At 38.5% G+C, this 15,460-nt stretch overlaps 2 protein-coding genes across 3 annotated transcripts; one reads left to right on the top strand and one right to left on the bottom strand.

Annotated features, from left to right (window-relative positions):
* Positions 1-1,027: 1,027 nt before the first annotated feature.
* LOC131794158 (E3 ubiquitin-protein ligase TRIM71-like) lies at positions 1,028-6,811 on the top strand. The gene has a single exon (XM_059111681.2). The coding sequence runs from the start codon at positions 1,277-1,279 to the stop codon at positions 3,632-3,634; it is 2,358 nt and encodes a 785-aa protein (XP_058967664.1). The 5' UTR covers positions 1,028-1,276; the 3' UTR covers positions 3,635-6,811.
* Positions 6,812-7,153: 342 nt separating this feature from the next.
* On the bottom strand, positions 7,154-15,428 carry LOC131794160 (malonyl-CoA-acyl carrier protein transacylase, mitochondrial). 2 transcript variants are annotated; one of them, XM_066163976.1, is made up of 6 exons: positions 15,043-15,428; positions 14,692-14,800; positions 13,729-13,982; positions 12,245-12,423; positions 11,387-11,476; positions 7,154-8,624 (listed from the first exon to the last, which is right to left on the bottom strand). In XM_066163976.1, exons 1-6 carry the CDS (start codon positions 15,352-15,354, stop codon positions 8,447-8,449), a joined length of 1,122 nt encoding a protein of 373 aa, XP_066020073.1. In that variant the 5' UTR covers positions 15,355-15,428; the 3' UTR covers positions 7,154-8,446. The 2 variants fall into 2 exon arrangements, with proteins under 2 accessions (XP_066020073.1, XP_058967665.2); XM_059111682.2 differs by lacking the exon at positions 11,387-11,476.
* Positions 15,429-15,460: the final 32 nt, after the last annotated feature.

Here is a 15,460-nt window from a genome sequence, read left to right as displayed (position 1 = left end):
AAGCCGGGAACAATGCCATAACGCCGTGATTTGTTGATTGAACGCATTTAATTGGATAAAAAGCTGTAGTTCTCTTCTTGGGTTTTTTAAGTGATTACAGGGATATTTCTGTTTGCTATTAGCATACTATATTTATTTTTTTGTCGAGCTGTGTGGCGTCCATTATCATTGGTAACTAACCTAAATAAAGCGTCCTAACACAAGGGCTCCAAAGTAGCGATTGTTGAATGATGATGATGTTTGATTCAAAAGTGGCCTCTAAAGGTCACAAACGAGAGATTTACATACGATAAAAATGCTCTTTTATGTGCGAACAAGATGATGGCGTCACATTGACCTTGGATGCTTCAATGAAACATTTAAAATGTCAGAGTAGCGCCTCTTTGTCCTCTGTTTCTGTGCCAGAGGTGTCAAAGTTCTTGCTTAAAATTTGCATAGCTATGGACAGCGTTTGTAGTCATTCGTAAAAAATTATCCATTTCAATCGTCGAATATAACAACAGGAAACCGCAGGATTGTTCAGAGCGGAAGCGATCGTGAAATGGGATCGCTTTCCGCCAAACATTTGAAGATGCAACAGCGCTGTGCATTTGATCTCCTTCCCCTGGCTAATTGGCGAGTGTAATGGAGGTTTGTTTTTGTGTGACATGACATGGTTGACGAATCATGAATGTCAGATCTAATTAATTTCCTCTTTTCAAATTCAACCTTCTGCCCCCACAACGGGTTAAAGCGAAATTTACGAAAAAAAGATTGTTTTGAGAAGGTTCGGGGTGAATAACTACGTGCCAACTCCTACACGCGAAACCAAGTGGATCGCGATACCTGTCACGTACAATCCTGCAGTTTACTAGCTCACTCTTGTCTCTGCCTATTGTTTGATATTACATAAAATTGGATGTAACACGCTTGTGTTCTCGGTAATTTACAGCCGGCAGGCATCGTTAATACGCACCTCTGATTGGTCAGTGTTCATGTTAACTGGGTTTTTGATTGACAGGTACGTAGTGTCAAAATGAAATGGCCATGTGAGTTCTTTTCCCGCCACGCCTTCTCATCAGTTGAAACGAATTGTGATTGGCTCTTTTCAAAACGGAACAAAGCCGCTGGTGACTCAAAGGAAACCGTGTGCATGAAAGTGACGCAGCGAATGAACACACTGTAGTGAACCAGAAAGAGTCGATCACATGTGCTCAAGGAGCGAAAATCATTCCATTGCATAGATCGCCAAGGACACAGTGGTAACTGTGACTTGCGCCCAGTTTATTCAGATTCAATGCGATTATTTTGCGACGGTGAAATGGCCGAGGGCTTGGATAAGTTAGCTGGACAGAGCAAAATACCGTGTCCTCTATGTCATAACGGCTTCGACGATCCAAAAGTTTTGCCGTGTTTACATACTTTTTGTAAGAACTGCCTGACGGAAGCGGTCGAAAATGGTCGGTTAAAATGCCCAACGTGTCGTTTAAACGTTCCTCTGTCTGAGGCCGGAGTAGACGGTTTACCTACAAACATCTTCAGTCATAATATTTTGGATGTGCTTGTTCCGAGCCAAGGAAGCATCGAAACCAGCAGCTTGATACGAGCTGTGATCCGTGATTGCAGTAATTGTAGTGAAGGATCAATGGTTACGGCGCACTGTAAAGACTGCAGTGAGTATCTATGTGACAGTTGTGTTCGAGCTCATCAGAGAGTTCGGATGACCAAAGATCATAGAATCGTTTCATTTATCGAAGAAGCTGCTATGATGCAGAATAAAACAACCCTTGCCACATCAACGTTAGCGTCTTCGCCAACCATTTCAATTTCGCCCTTGCCGACGATGGCCGATAAAACTCCTTCTGAAGGGTTGGTACGCTGTGGGAAACATGAAACTGAATTTTTGCGGCTTTATTGCGAGACATGTTTTACTCCGGTCTGTAGTGATTGTACTTTCCAAGATCATCGAGGCCATAGTTTCCAGTACCTTCGCGAGGCGGTTGAATCAACCAAAGCGATCGTGGGAAAGTTGATCGCTGATGCCAAAAGCGAGATTTGTAAATTGGAAGAATCGGTGAGTTCATCGCAAGCGATCGCAGAGCAAGTGGAATACAGGGCACAAACTGTCTCCAACGAGATCAGGCAAACTGTACGAAGGCACATGGCTGCATTGGAAGAGCGGGAGAGAGAGCTTTTACGACGCGTGGAGAAAGTGCGCCAAATTAAAGGTAAATCCCTTCATTTACAGATTGATGAACTCAAGGCTAGCTTAGGTAAAGTCTTAAGCGTTTGCAAATCGTCTGAGGGAGCGTTAGAACTGAACTCAGACCCAGAATTGCTCGCAGCCAAGGGTCGTTTATCTAAACACTTAAATGAACTTAGAGCGAAACGTGGCCTATTACAGCCCCACGAAGATGACGCCATATTATTCACACCTCCTGACCAGGCTTTGCAAACAGCCATTAGTTCTCTGGGTATTGTTAGTAGTAACGCTTTTGCTCCGTATTCTTGTGCGACTGGTGACGGGCTAAGACGAGGTATTCGCGGCAAAGTGGCTATGTTTATAGTGCAAGCTAAAGATCATCAAGGCGAAAACCGCTGTATCGGTGGGGACCCCTTGCGCGTTCAAGTACAAGGCCCTGATGGGATCTTCTATCGAGCAGAGGTTAGCGATCGGCAAAATGGAACTTACACAGTTTCTTATCGTCCTCAAGTGACTGGAGAACATATTGTTTCAGTGACTATACGTGGTCGACACATAAACGATTCTCCGTTCAGAGTTACAGTTATCAAGGGTCGAAATTACGTTGGCATAGGGCCAGTCGTTCGTTTTTTCGGCTCTGAGGGTGAAGCTGATGGTGAACTTTGTCGCCCATGGGGCGTTTGCTGCGATAAAGATGGTAATATTATTGTTGCTGATCGAAGCAACAACCGTATTCAAGTCTTCGATTGCTACGGGAATTTTCGTCTCAAGTTCGGATCTGCAGGCTCTAGAAATGGACAATTTGATCGGCCCGCAGGGGTAACTTGTGACAGCGATGGACGCATTATCGTTGCTGATAAAGACAACCATCGTATCCAAGTTTTTAACGCCGATGGAACATTCATTCTTAAATTTGGCGAGAAAGGTTGCAAGAATGGCCAGTTTAGCTACCCCTGGGATGTGGCATGCAACAACGAGGGTAACATTCTAGTTTCGGACACGCGTAATCACCGTGTCCAACTCTTCGACAGAGAGGGAAAGTTCCTCGGCAAGTTTGGCTTTGAAGGCATCCACTGGAAAGAGTTTGATTCTCCCCGCGGTGTAGCGTTTAATCATGAAGGCCATATGATCGTCACCGACTTCAACAACCACCGATTGCTCGTGATCAGGGTGGACTTCCAACATGCCTGGTTCTTGGGAGTGGAGGGAAGCAAGAACACAGAGTTCCTACGCCCTCAAGGAGTCGCCGTGGACCAAGAGGGAAACATCATCGTTGCTGACTCAAAGAATCACCGAATTCAGATCTTCCAACCCAATGGAAACTTCCTCTGCAAGTTTGGAATACACGGCAATGCCCCCGGTCAGCTTGATCGTCCTTCAGGTATATGTGTAAGCAACGAAGGAGCAATCATTGTTGTAGATTTTGGTAACAATCGCATACAAGTGTTCTAAAACCATTAACAAACGCTGGGCGACGTGTTGTTGCATTTACATGATCGTGTGAAGTAGATTACTATTAGAAACGTTTATGGCGACAAGGTTTTTTTTTTTTGCCCGGCTAGCTGTTCTTCAATTGAGCGCTGTGAGATAATGTAAACAAAATGTTTGCATGACTGCAGAAATCAAGGAACTCTCTAACATCGATCGATTGTTTTTTCATTGTCAGGAGATGTTATTTTTAAGCTTTATTTTTGAGTTCTTGCGGTGTTTCAAGCGCTCGAATTGGCCTATGGCTCGGAGAGATTTTCAAAGTAGAGTTGAACAGTTTAAGCCAAACCCACAATAGCTCAGAATTTGCGTTTCACACCATTTTGTGCTGACAACATACACGCCGTCTTTCGTTTCAGTACAAATTCATCATTCACGTAGAGAGCTCGTATACTATTCGGTAAATTTAGAACACAGCTCGCCAGACAGATATGAAATGCGAAATTTATAGCTTATCTTTTGCAATGTCTTTATTTGATTCCTTTGTCAAAATGTTGCACGAGTCATGTACGCACCTCGAGTTCGTAACAGCACTTTTAACATGTAAGCTTATAATCTATTTAAATGCTGAGTTTTGTCTGATTATTTAAAGCGTTTGTCTTGGAAGAAATAGTTAGAAGAGTCAACTATTTGTGCAAGGATCTCGTTTTGGCAGCGTACCCTTGAGAAATAGTTAATAATTTAATTTGGACGCCGAGCTCAAACGAGCCGACGTTATGGCCTGAAAAAAGGGAAGGTGTGAATCATCTCAATAGAGGTTCGTTTACTATTCAACTTGCTTTTGCATCGAGAAGCGGAAAAGGTTTCGGAATTTTCATAGCTTTGTTTTTGTTCTAAGCTATGCCATTGTTAACGCCACTTCGGAGAATTCTTTAGGCTAATTCTTGAAATTGATGTGTTATGTCCATATTCCATACGTTAAAAAGAAACCATCTAAGGCGTCTTTTTCTTTTGTCAAGACATTTTTTAACTTTGGCTTGGAAGATACAGTCACATCCCGTGGGAATACCAATTTTTCTCCTGTTTGAAAACTAAATCAAGTCGTTTGTACTACAACGTTCCATGGAATATAACGGCTATCCCATGGGAGGATTCGTTCTTTGAACTGAACAAAAACAAGTTATGTTTACAACATCATTTCGGTTGAAAAGTACGTTGTTGCCTTAAGCAACGCGTGATAGTCGCCCGAAAATGTTAACCAAAGTTTATTCGGTTAAACGCGAGAAAGACGCAGTTGTTAGATCATTTTAGAGAATTTGCGCGCGCTGGGAATTAAAATCGAGGTAGATCGTAGAAAACAGTAGTCAGTTTTAAGTGTAGAAGTAGTCATCGCTGTTAAAACAGAACTAGAGAACACCTTCAAACGATTTGATTTTCCCAGCCTAATAAATTTCTAAAGATGTGTTATTTTTTATCAAGAACATGAATATTTTGCGCGCATATATGCAGTGGCGTAATCATTGACTTAAATTATCGACTAAAGATGTATTATGAATGAGATAGATATTCCTAATGTTAGCTTTATTTTTTTTGTTTAGAAAAAATGAGGAATTGAACATTATGTTCAAGTTACGTCGTCGTATTTCAGTCTAAAGATAGAGAAAAAGCGACAAATCGCGAAAGTTATATTAATTGTGCCTCGAAACGGCATTGCTTATTAGAGTGAAACAAATTCAAGATTGTAGTGAAATCTTTCGAAAATGAAGTGTAATGAATATTTACTGTTTTCATTGGTATATTGTATTGTCGTAGTGTGTCAAGGTAATTCTTAGCTTACTATTCTAAATTTGTTCACGTTTGAATCTTTAATTTGAAGATCGATGGACTTCAAAAAGTTGGTAAGCTGTTTTGTTCTTTTCACTCATTGAACACGCATTGATACTAGTTTAAATGAGGTTAACAAATTTTGATCCAATTTTGTCTTGGAATTACAAGTTTACAATCTGATTAAACAGTTCCGAGTTAGCTTTTTTTCTCGATTTTTCAAGAATCAGCAAATGGAGTGATGGCAATAAAGTTGATTACAACGAAATCGTGGCATCAGGAGAAAATTCATTGATGTGCTCGTTATTGAAGTAAAAAATTCCTAGTAAAAAATTCCAAAATTGAGAATGTCCGTCCCTATTTTAGAATATTGTAGATCATGCGTTCGAGGTTTTGATTACTAAATTAATTCTTAGAGATTGTTTGAGTGTATTCCTCGCAAATGCTAAACTTTTCCTTTGCAATTCTTGAAATACAACTTTGTGGCACATTATTTATTGAACTAGCTCTCAAGCTTAATATATTGTTCTGCTATTATCTTCATAGAATATTTCGTAAATATCAAGGTGTAGAAATCTCTCTTATCAGATTTGAACACTTATTTTGACGCTCTCCTGTACAGTTTATCTTCAAAGTTGTATTTGAGGAATTGCAAGGGTTATATGTAATAATTTTGTGCCATAATATTACTGTTCAAAACAAGGACAGCTAGATGTTATAATATAATAACCAGGACTGTTTCGTACTAATTTATTGAATTAAATTTAAACAATTTGAATTTATTACATTATTGTGAAGGTTATTGTCTGCCACTTGAAAAAGAGCGTTGCTATTTATAGAGACACTGGCTTACAAGCAAAAAAATGAACTTGCTGTGGCAAAATGGCCCACATTGTGCCTAAAGGATGTTTTCTGCTTTGACCAGGAACAGTGTCACACTCCATGCACGGAATGATAGTCCACTGAAGGTGTTTTTCCAGGCTAAAGTCAAAGTTTCCTTAACAATTCTTTGGTATTCAATTATTCTCCTAATGGAAGAGATGTACTATCAGTTATAATGTGCTTTCCTATGACCTTGTTGACCAATTACGAATACCAGAACACAAAACATGCATCTTCTTTCTTTTTTTTTGATGAATTTAACCAACCTTGTAGGATGCTTATGGCAGCGTCAAGAAGTTCGAGTGAATTTGCGCAAGGGAAACAGTGATGGTGCAAGAGTTCTCACCTCCCATGACTGTGGTGTCCCATTCCTGGACCTTGTGTTACATGTGGATTTACTTTGTTTTTGGTTCATTTTCTTGCTCCCATGATTTTTTTTCTCCAATTTAATTCTTTGCCCTTCCACCACAGAACCCGACACTTCAAAATTTTACCTCAGAGAAGTTGGTCAAGGTTCTAACAAGGAACCTTTTAACCTCAGCAGCTAATTTCAAACCAGAATTTGATCGCAAAGAACATTGAGAACAATATTTATATAAAAATGTTCCTCTTGTTTCATTTTGAAATGACTTAACATTAGTAGGTAAGAAGTGAAACTGCGACTTAGACTTGAAAAAACTGCCATCAACCAGGACCCTTAGGCAGCCTTTTCTACGACTGCTGCCACAGTATTCAACAAGACGAACCTTGCTGCTGCTAAGGGATACATACTGAGAGCATTGTCCTACTAAATAAATATATCTTAAAACATGAAAGAAAGCTAAAACAGTAAGGTCAAACCACAGAGAACTTTTATTGTATTTACTAGGAAGTTTTAAGAGTAAGCCAACTTGACATAATCAGCCAAGATTTCCTGGTCTGTGCAATTAAATTAAATTTAATGTAATTAAAAAAAACATCTAGAAACAGAGGAATTTTACAGCTTAATTATTTTATCCCCAGAGCTATTTTTAAATTCAGATAAGACAGAAAAAGAATGTACTTTTACTTCAGTCTATTCTCCCATAATTACATTTGCTTGATGGAACCCTCTGAGTATGTGTCTTACACTGTGATATGTCAGTTATATCACTAGGTTCAGCATCAAGACATTTATGTCTAGATGCTTGTACAGAAACTTTAAGTTCAGTCTGCACACCAAGGTTTTAAAGACATTGTTCGTCACCTGCACTGGTGATTAAAAGATAAAATGAATTGGTAAGGTTAACAAGCCTAGGGATAAATCTTACACAATCGCTGTGTAACCTGTTTTCATGCTTAAATTACAAACCAAATGGGGCACATTTCAGCCAAAGCTCTCATTGCAAATTATATGGAATAGGAAGTTTTAATAATTTTTTCTTTGACTCACACTCCATTGTTTGTTTGTTGTATTTTATATCAGGTATGTTCCCTTGATCTGTATTTAGTGTATCAAGAACTTTGTACAGGGACATATGTTCCCAATTCAAGATAGCTAAAGTTTCTTCTTGGAGCTAATTTTTGCAATTTCAATGCAAGAAGCTGAACATTTGCAAGGAAACAATGTAACTCACTCAGATTTTCTACTAAATACATTGATAATTCGGAGATGGATATTTTGCAAAGTGCAAACATACAGAGTAAGAATTGAAACTTGATTTGTATACAGAGTTATTTCATTTCACTGGATGCGGTGAATTTTTCCTGCAGTCTATTTTGCTGCTGTTGCAGTTTTCCCTTAGTTTGAATTTATTGAGGACCATCTGCAAAATCCCCAGAAAATTAACCATGCAAAATTTTCATGCAACACATAAAGCCATGTTTGAATGTTGCACTTTAAATAAAATTTCTGTCACCATTAGAAATATCTGAAACGTTTGCCATCATTATTTAGTCTTTTAATCCTTGGTAGTTTCAACCAATATTTGAAGGAGGGATGCCCGTAGTGTCTTTTATCCAGTTAAGTACAAACTCGGGTAGAGGTTCCATTCTTGTTATGTCACAAAGGGATCCAAGTGCAATGTTTTCACTGTCAAGATCATTCAAGGCCAGACTTGCACAATAAATTTCCTGAATTTCAAAACATCCTTTTGTCACTTGTGTTATGGTTTATGTCTCCAGGTTGGTAAAATTATCCAACAGTGTTCTGTCAATACGAGAAATCATAGCCTTTAACTGTTTTCCTGGGCCTACTTCAAAGATTTTTTCTGGGTTTGTCCTTTGTTTGATAACATTTTGGATTGTTTTCATCCAGTGAACTGGCTCCACGAGTTGCTGTACAAGTAAACTGCAAAATAACAAAGAGAGCAATATGAGGCATTCTACCCTGAAAACAGAAAGCTATTTTCTTTCAAGAGTAACATCAAAGATTTATTTTAAATTCAGGGTTTAGTCATCGAGCATTTTGTTAGTGAGCTGGTTCCCCGGAAGTTGACACAAGAAATGCAGAATGCAGGGGGTGAGCAGTTATAGTAATGGAAAGGATTTACTGAGTTGTTGGTGACAGCTGAGGAACTAAAACTTCCCATGCAGGACAGAAGCAGATGGAGTCAATGTAAAGCAATGGTATAAGCAAGACTCAGTTTGATTGAAATCAAGAAAAGCTTATCATCATTCACCTAATGGTGGTAATGTTTTACTATTAATAACTATATTAAAAGAGTACAAAGTGGATGAATTTGTATTTTGCTTTCTATAGGATGACATTAACTTTGTTGCTCAATAATTCATAATTAAGATTGCAAGTTATCCACCCTTATGTTCTATAGGTCACACCATATAAAAGTTATTTTTAATTTGTTACTCACTCCTGATCCTAGATTGCTTGTTAACTTAGTATGTAATGATAAAATATTCACAAAGAAAATTTAAGAGACAAACAAAACAGTTCCCCATGGATCTCTTCAAGCTGTGAAACCACAAGCACAGTATTGGGATTAAATACATGTAGGTACTGGTGGAAACCAGAGATATTGTCTTTCTAAGTTCCATAAGAAATGTGAATTCCATATTACAGAGAAAACTTGATATTACCTCAGAAAAAGGAGCAGAACTTACAGGAAGGTAAACGTATATCACATTTGAAATAAGTGGCAAGTATTTGACCCTTCCCAATAGATTGAGGTTCAATTGCTTTCACAATGTCATGCTTGATGCATGTAAAAACACAATCAAACCACTTCTGAGAAATGCAAATTTGAAAGCCAAACCTGATAAGGGAACAATGGTAGTTGATTGTGGTATAGTTCTGCTATTTATAAAATACTTATTACTGCCAACAATTGTATGAGTGAACAGAACTTATTTGCATCATTGTAGGTGAGTGAAGGTAATTTAAGGAGCAACAGCACTACCTGATAAAACTTCACATAAAAGCCATTGAATCTAACTAATGTCAGGCTTTGTTCATCTACTTTTGAAATCACCTTATATTACGAACAACTTGCTTCTGTCAGATCTAGACAGAAGCACTCAAAATAGGAGCAAAGACCTTTCTGGAATGCCATTGCCAATTGCTTTTGACTTAATTTGAATAGAAATGTAAAATTGGACCAAGTCCAGATGAACTGATTGTGGTTGACAAATCTTTGAAACTTAATATGCTGGTGTAATTTCAAAAATCACACACACACACACATAAAACCAAATCAAAAAAAAAGAGCTGAAAGACAAGATCTCCATCGTGTAAATCACATACCCCATGCATGAAATGTATTCAATTATTTGGTGCATAAGTTCTGCTCATAGTTATAGTGTGACAAGCTTATTAAAAGTTATGCTCTGAATATTTTCCCTAAGGTTTGCCTGATAAAATTGATTAACATTATACACTAAATTAGTTCTTATTCTTTATGAAAAAATGTGGATGTTCTTACTGCTTTTAGCACTACAGGTGATGTAGCAAGGTACAATGCTTTTAGCAGCCTCTTATTTAATAACAGACTTGCTTCCATTCATAACAGTTCCTTAAAAGGGTGCAAATATTTGCCATGTGTTAAGCAGCCATTGCAGAATGGAAGAGTAAAACAGCTTGATTTATAACACAAACTGTAGGATTCTTCCAAACAGTTAGGAAATAAGCAGGAAAAAAATAGTTCTTATGAGTTAAATTCAGTTTGCAAAACATGTTTCAACTTTACTACCTTCAGTTGCAAAGGATCATGTTACAATTTGAATTTAAACTTTACAAATATGTTATTGAATTATGAGTTATAAGATTATGCAATTCACAGTTGTAAACTATTCACTGAAGAATGAAATTTAACTTGTCATAGTTAAGGAAACATTTCACCCTAAGGCTAGTTCCTTGATTGGAGTGCAGTGAACCTCATTCAAACACAAAAAGGATTAGAGATGGTGAAGGCTTTGACTCTGTTCAGCATTGCTACCATTAATAACAGCATGAGATGCTAGTGAATGGTTGATTAAACCAAGTTACATTTTTCAAGCAGCTTCAGGCTGAAAAAGTTAACTGCATCCAATTATTTCTACACCCACTTGTGAAAAGGCCTAATTTCTGCCACCCTCTTAAGCCTAATCTTTAAGAAATTTCCCAGCGTCTCTCAAATCCTGAATAGTGACTTAGTTATTGAGTATATTGGGTAGAGATAAGCTGAGTTGCTGACAGTGGTTTAACCACAACATCAGCATGCACATTCTCCATGTTGTTCTTTACACATTTCCTAAAGTGCGAACAAGGAGAATTTGTGTGACTATCACAAGCTTCTTAAGTTTGCAATCATTTCTCTTATTCTCATGATCTAAATGTTTGATTCACCAGTAACACCATAAGAAGGAATTAGATCAAAGTCACTCTTTGGTTTAACCAGCAACCAAATAATTTTGGACAAGCAGTAAATCTGTAAGACATTGATGTAATTTTAACAGCGACGCCACCCTTGACCTAAACTCTTGTAAATAACTGGTTATTCCCAGACTTACTATCATTGACTTAGAAATAATTTTCACAACCAAAAGGTCATTGAAAGATCTGCACACTGAAGACATAAAATCATGGCCCCCTGCAATATAGTACTTGATTTTACTAACCCTGCAATTTTTGGAACTTTTTGTCTTTGTCCTGTTTTGGCTAAGGGTGACATCTCACAACAATCAATGCTCTGGGAGCTGTAATCTAAGCTATAATTTAGTGGTATCTACAATTATGTGCCAGGCAAATGAAAAATTTTAACGTGCTATTTTTCACTTGAGACACTTGTCAGCATTTTCAGTTACCACCTCCACACCTGTTGGTGTCATTTATAACTCACCCCCGGAAATCCCTTTAAAATGATATATTATGCATCGTCTAATGGTTCATCGTTCTCATTTTAGAAATTTAGCATTTCCCTCGGGCAGTAAAGGGTTAAGGCTTAATGATAATGAACCCAGTAAATACCCCTTGTAACTAGCCTAACAAGCCTAATACATGACTGAACAGAAAGACTGCAAAATCTCATAACAATTTCTGTGGCAAGAAAAGATTACATCCATGAAAACCAATACCCACTGACAGTTACTCCCACTTGATGCTGATGATACTGGTAGCTTCTTCCTCTTAGCATAATCAGCTTCTCCTGAAAATTTACCAGTACCTGGGTAGGGTTTCGATAACTCTCTCTATTAAGTTAAGGAGCCGTAAGGCAAAACCCAAAGAGAACCTGCTTGCAAGCTAAACAGATGGCAATAAGAGGTCATTTAGGTGACAGTACACTGCTGATAAGCAGTTTTAATGAATCCTGCCATGTACGCCCCTTGGATGGATAGCGGCAAAATGTGAGAACAACTTGTCCCAGAACAGAACACAGAACAGAACACAGAAATTCCAGTCAAGCCTCAAAAGATTTATTGTACTTAGCTGAGATCTGATTTCCATTAATGATATCAATTGTTGTTATTTAAGTATACCTTTTTATCTGCTCCACATCAGTAAAGGGTCCACAGCTTGTTCCTGAATACACTGTGCATCTGGGCATTTGAACAGTGATAGAATCCAACACATGCCTTAGAGGTTCCTGGGCAGGCTTCATCAGTATGGTATGAAATGCACCACTTACAGGAATGAGCTGAGCTCTTTTGATGCCATGCTAAGAGATGAAAATAAAGTTAATTTTCATTTAGAACTAGATTAAGGCAAAAGTTATGTAACAATCATAGCGGAGCCTGCGTAACCCCATAATTATACAAAATAGTAGTAACCCATCAAGCCGAAAAAATTTGGATGTATGACCGTACGACCGTACAAACCTACAAGGTGCTACTTTTAACGTGTGGTCAACTGTTTCACAGGCATGCCAATGCCATGGATTTGTCCAGTTGTCCAGTGGTCAGTGCACTGGGCTCTGAATCGGACAACCCTGGTTCTAGTCCTGGCCGGGGCAAGGTCAGGGCGTGAAATTGTGCCTAATACAGGCGCCAATGCGACTAAATTTTTCACTTTGGCGACCAAATCCTGAAAATTAGTCACCAAATTAACACCTAGAATGCTTCATCATAACATTATCTGGAGATATAGTGAATTAAAAAGATTTGCAAAGATAAATCCGCAGTAAACTTCCTCGTTAAGTTTGTTTCCAAAACACAGCACATGCATCTCAGTCAATAACGAGACATCATCTTGGATTTAGGTGAGCTTGAGAGTTGAATATCATCAGTCCTAGTGTCCATGTAGCATGAAAGATCTTTTTCCTAACTTAATTTTAGAGGGTCTGTCTAGCACGCTGACAGCATAAAAAAAAAAAGTTTTGTTTGTCTTTAAAAATGGCAACCAACTTTTTTGAATTGGCTACCACTTTGAAAATTTAAGAGCCAAGTGGCTATCAGAAAAAAAAATTAATTTCACACCCTGAAGGTGTTGTGCCCTTGAGACATGCGGGGAAAAAAAGGGAAGCTCTGCTTTTAGGCTTGGCTAAATCTATATGTTACAGAGACAGGAACATCTAATAATTCCCTCAGATTGAAAATTGACTTTGCAACTTTTTTTATGGTTAGCATGCTGGATTTCAAGAGCAGAGGTCAGGATTCAAGCCCTCACAGGGCATTGTGTTTTAGTCTTGGGCAAGACATTTATTATCATATTCTGGCTGCACCCATGGGGCAAGAGGTAGCAAATCCTGTGCTATGATTGGCTACCCAAGTGGGCAAGATGGACCCATCCTGCTCGCTTTGTTAATGGAAAAAACAGTGTGGAGCTGACTTTTCTAGTCAGTAAAGGCCTATTGTGTTTATACAATAAACAAAATAATATGTAGTTGATATTAGAAATCAAATTTCTCTTCTCATTTTCAAACAATATCCTACTCATTGCACTGCACTGCACTGCACTCACTTGTAAGATATTGAGTTGAACACTTGAAGACACACGCTCATTTATCATTCTCTATTTATTGCACCTTAGCCTTTCCAAATTCCAGAATATACTTCACAGATGACTTGTCACCTCCTATTACCCAGCCACCAGGGAAAAGATAATTTGCCACACAAGCCACTGGTTCCTCTGTCCCACTTCTGTGAGACCACTCTTTTGCATGATCACAAAGAAGATGAATATCCAGGTTTGCTGGTGCCAAAATGGACACCAAACCACTGGGGTGTTTATCAGAAGCTTCCTGCATGGCTTGAGCACGCACTTGGACTACTTTTAGGCCTAAAGAGTTTAAAAAATGTAAATTATTTTGAAAGGATTTCATTAACTTTTTCCATAAGGGGCTGCTGATAGTAACCCAAAACTCAAACTTGAGAACAACTTGCAGGCTAAACAAAGGGTGTTACAAGGTCTATCAGGCAGCAGTAGACTGTTGGTAACATGGTCAGTTTGGCAGTCCCCAAACGGGGAAGAGGAAGAGAGAACTCATAAGTGGGAGTAAATCATCTTGATAAAACCACAAATCAACCCAATTTACATGTACAAATAAAGAAATGGGTAGAGCTATGAATCAGATCCTAAGGTTTATAGAAAACTAACAGATGTAAACACTTGCTTGCAAAAACAAGACAAGACCCTATGCCTTTATGGGCCACAAATACATGATAACTGCCATTAGTTGTAGGTAGTGAATGATGGATGTTATCCAAGCTTTCCTGAAAGAAAAGGAGTATCATAAAAGAAATAATTGAATGATGTGAAAAATGAGAAAAATGAATCACTAATTATGTATCTTTGCCAACATTTCCCATGAAGCCATTTGGTCTAATTGTTCATGGATCGTGCTTTTTAGGTATCAAAGTTTTGGCAATAAAGTGGATCTTCCTTCATACTTCATCAGCTAGAGCCTGAAGTTACAGACAATCTGGGTAAGCTTCCAGTGACTGGCTTGTTAAAAGACTGAAACAAATGTTTACTCATAAATACCTACCATCTTCAAAGGAAAGTGCTCCAGAGAATATCAAGGCAGATACCTCACCAACACTAAATCCAGCAGTGACCACGTTAGAATTAGGTTCATCTGATCCATTAAGGCAAACCTGTAAAAATTCAGGGCAATTAATTTTGCTTGATAAAGGGTGACAAGTCATAGCAGTCTTGAGCTTACACATTGACTTTAGATCAAACTCCAATGACCATGGTCCCGTAGCCCCAGTAACTTTTCAAGCTAAATGTCATATTTCTGGATCTACTACTACTTCTTTCAAACATCAACCCGTCCTGTTTCTTCTCTTTAGCTACTAACGGTGAAATATTTTGGCGGGAGATGTTAAATTTATACCTTTGCGCCTGTGACCTTCGCATGCTGTAAAGCAGCTAGAGAAGCCACCACAATTGCAGGCTGGCAGTGCACTGTCTTATTCAAGTCTTCCTCAGGACCGTGCAAACATATGTTCAATAAGTCATACCCCAAACTTTTCTCAGCAACCTCAAAAAGCTGCGACACCGTACTCTCTGTTACCAAGCGCTGGCACATTCCGACATATTGAGCTCCTTGCCCGGGAAAGAGAATACACGATGAAGAAATAAATCTAGGACGTCCATGGAATCTCATGAAAAATATTCGCAAATGACACAATGCGCTAGCGATCATAGTATGGCTCAAGTGAGCACAAATGTTGCTGTAAAGTTATGCTCTGTTACAGGCTCACTCAATCCGCCATATTCTTCCTGAGCCGGCGAAATACTTTCGTTTTCAG

This window comes from Pocillopora verrucosa, chromosome 3 (genome assembly GCF_036669915.1).
Source record: "Pocillopora verrucosa isolate sample1 chromosome 3, ASM3666991v2, whole genome shotgun sequence".
NCBI lineage: Eukaryota > Metazoa > Cnidaria > Anthozoa > Scleractinia > Pocilloporidae > Pocillopora > Pocillopora verrucosa.
The sequence above is the reverse complement of the archived record's forward strand: the minus strand, read 5'-3'. Positions and strand labels throughout refer to the sequence as shown.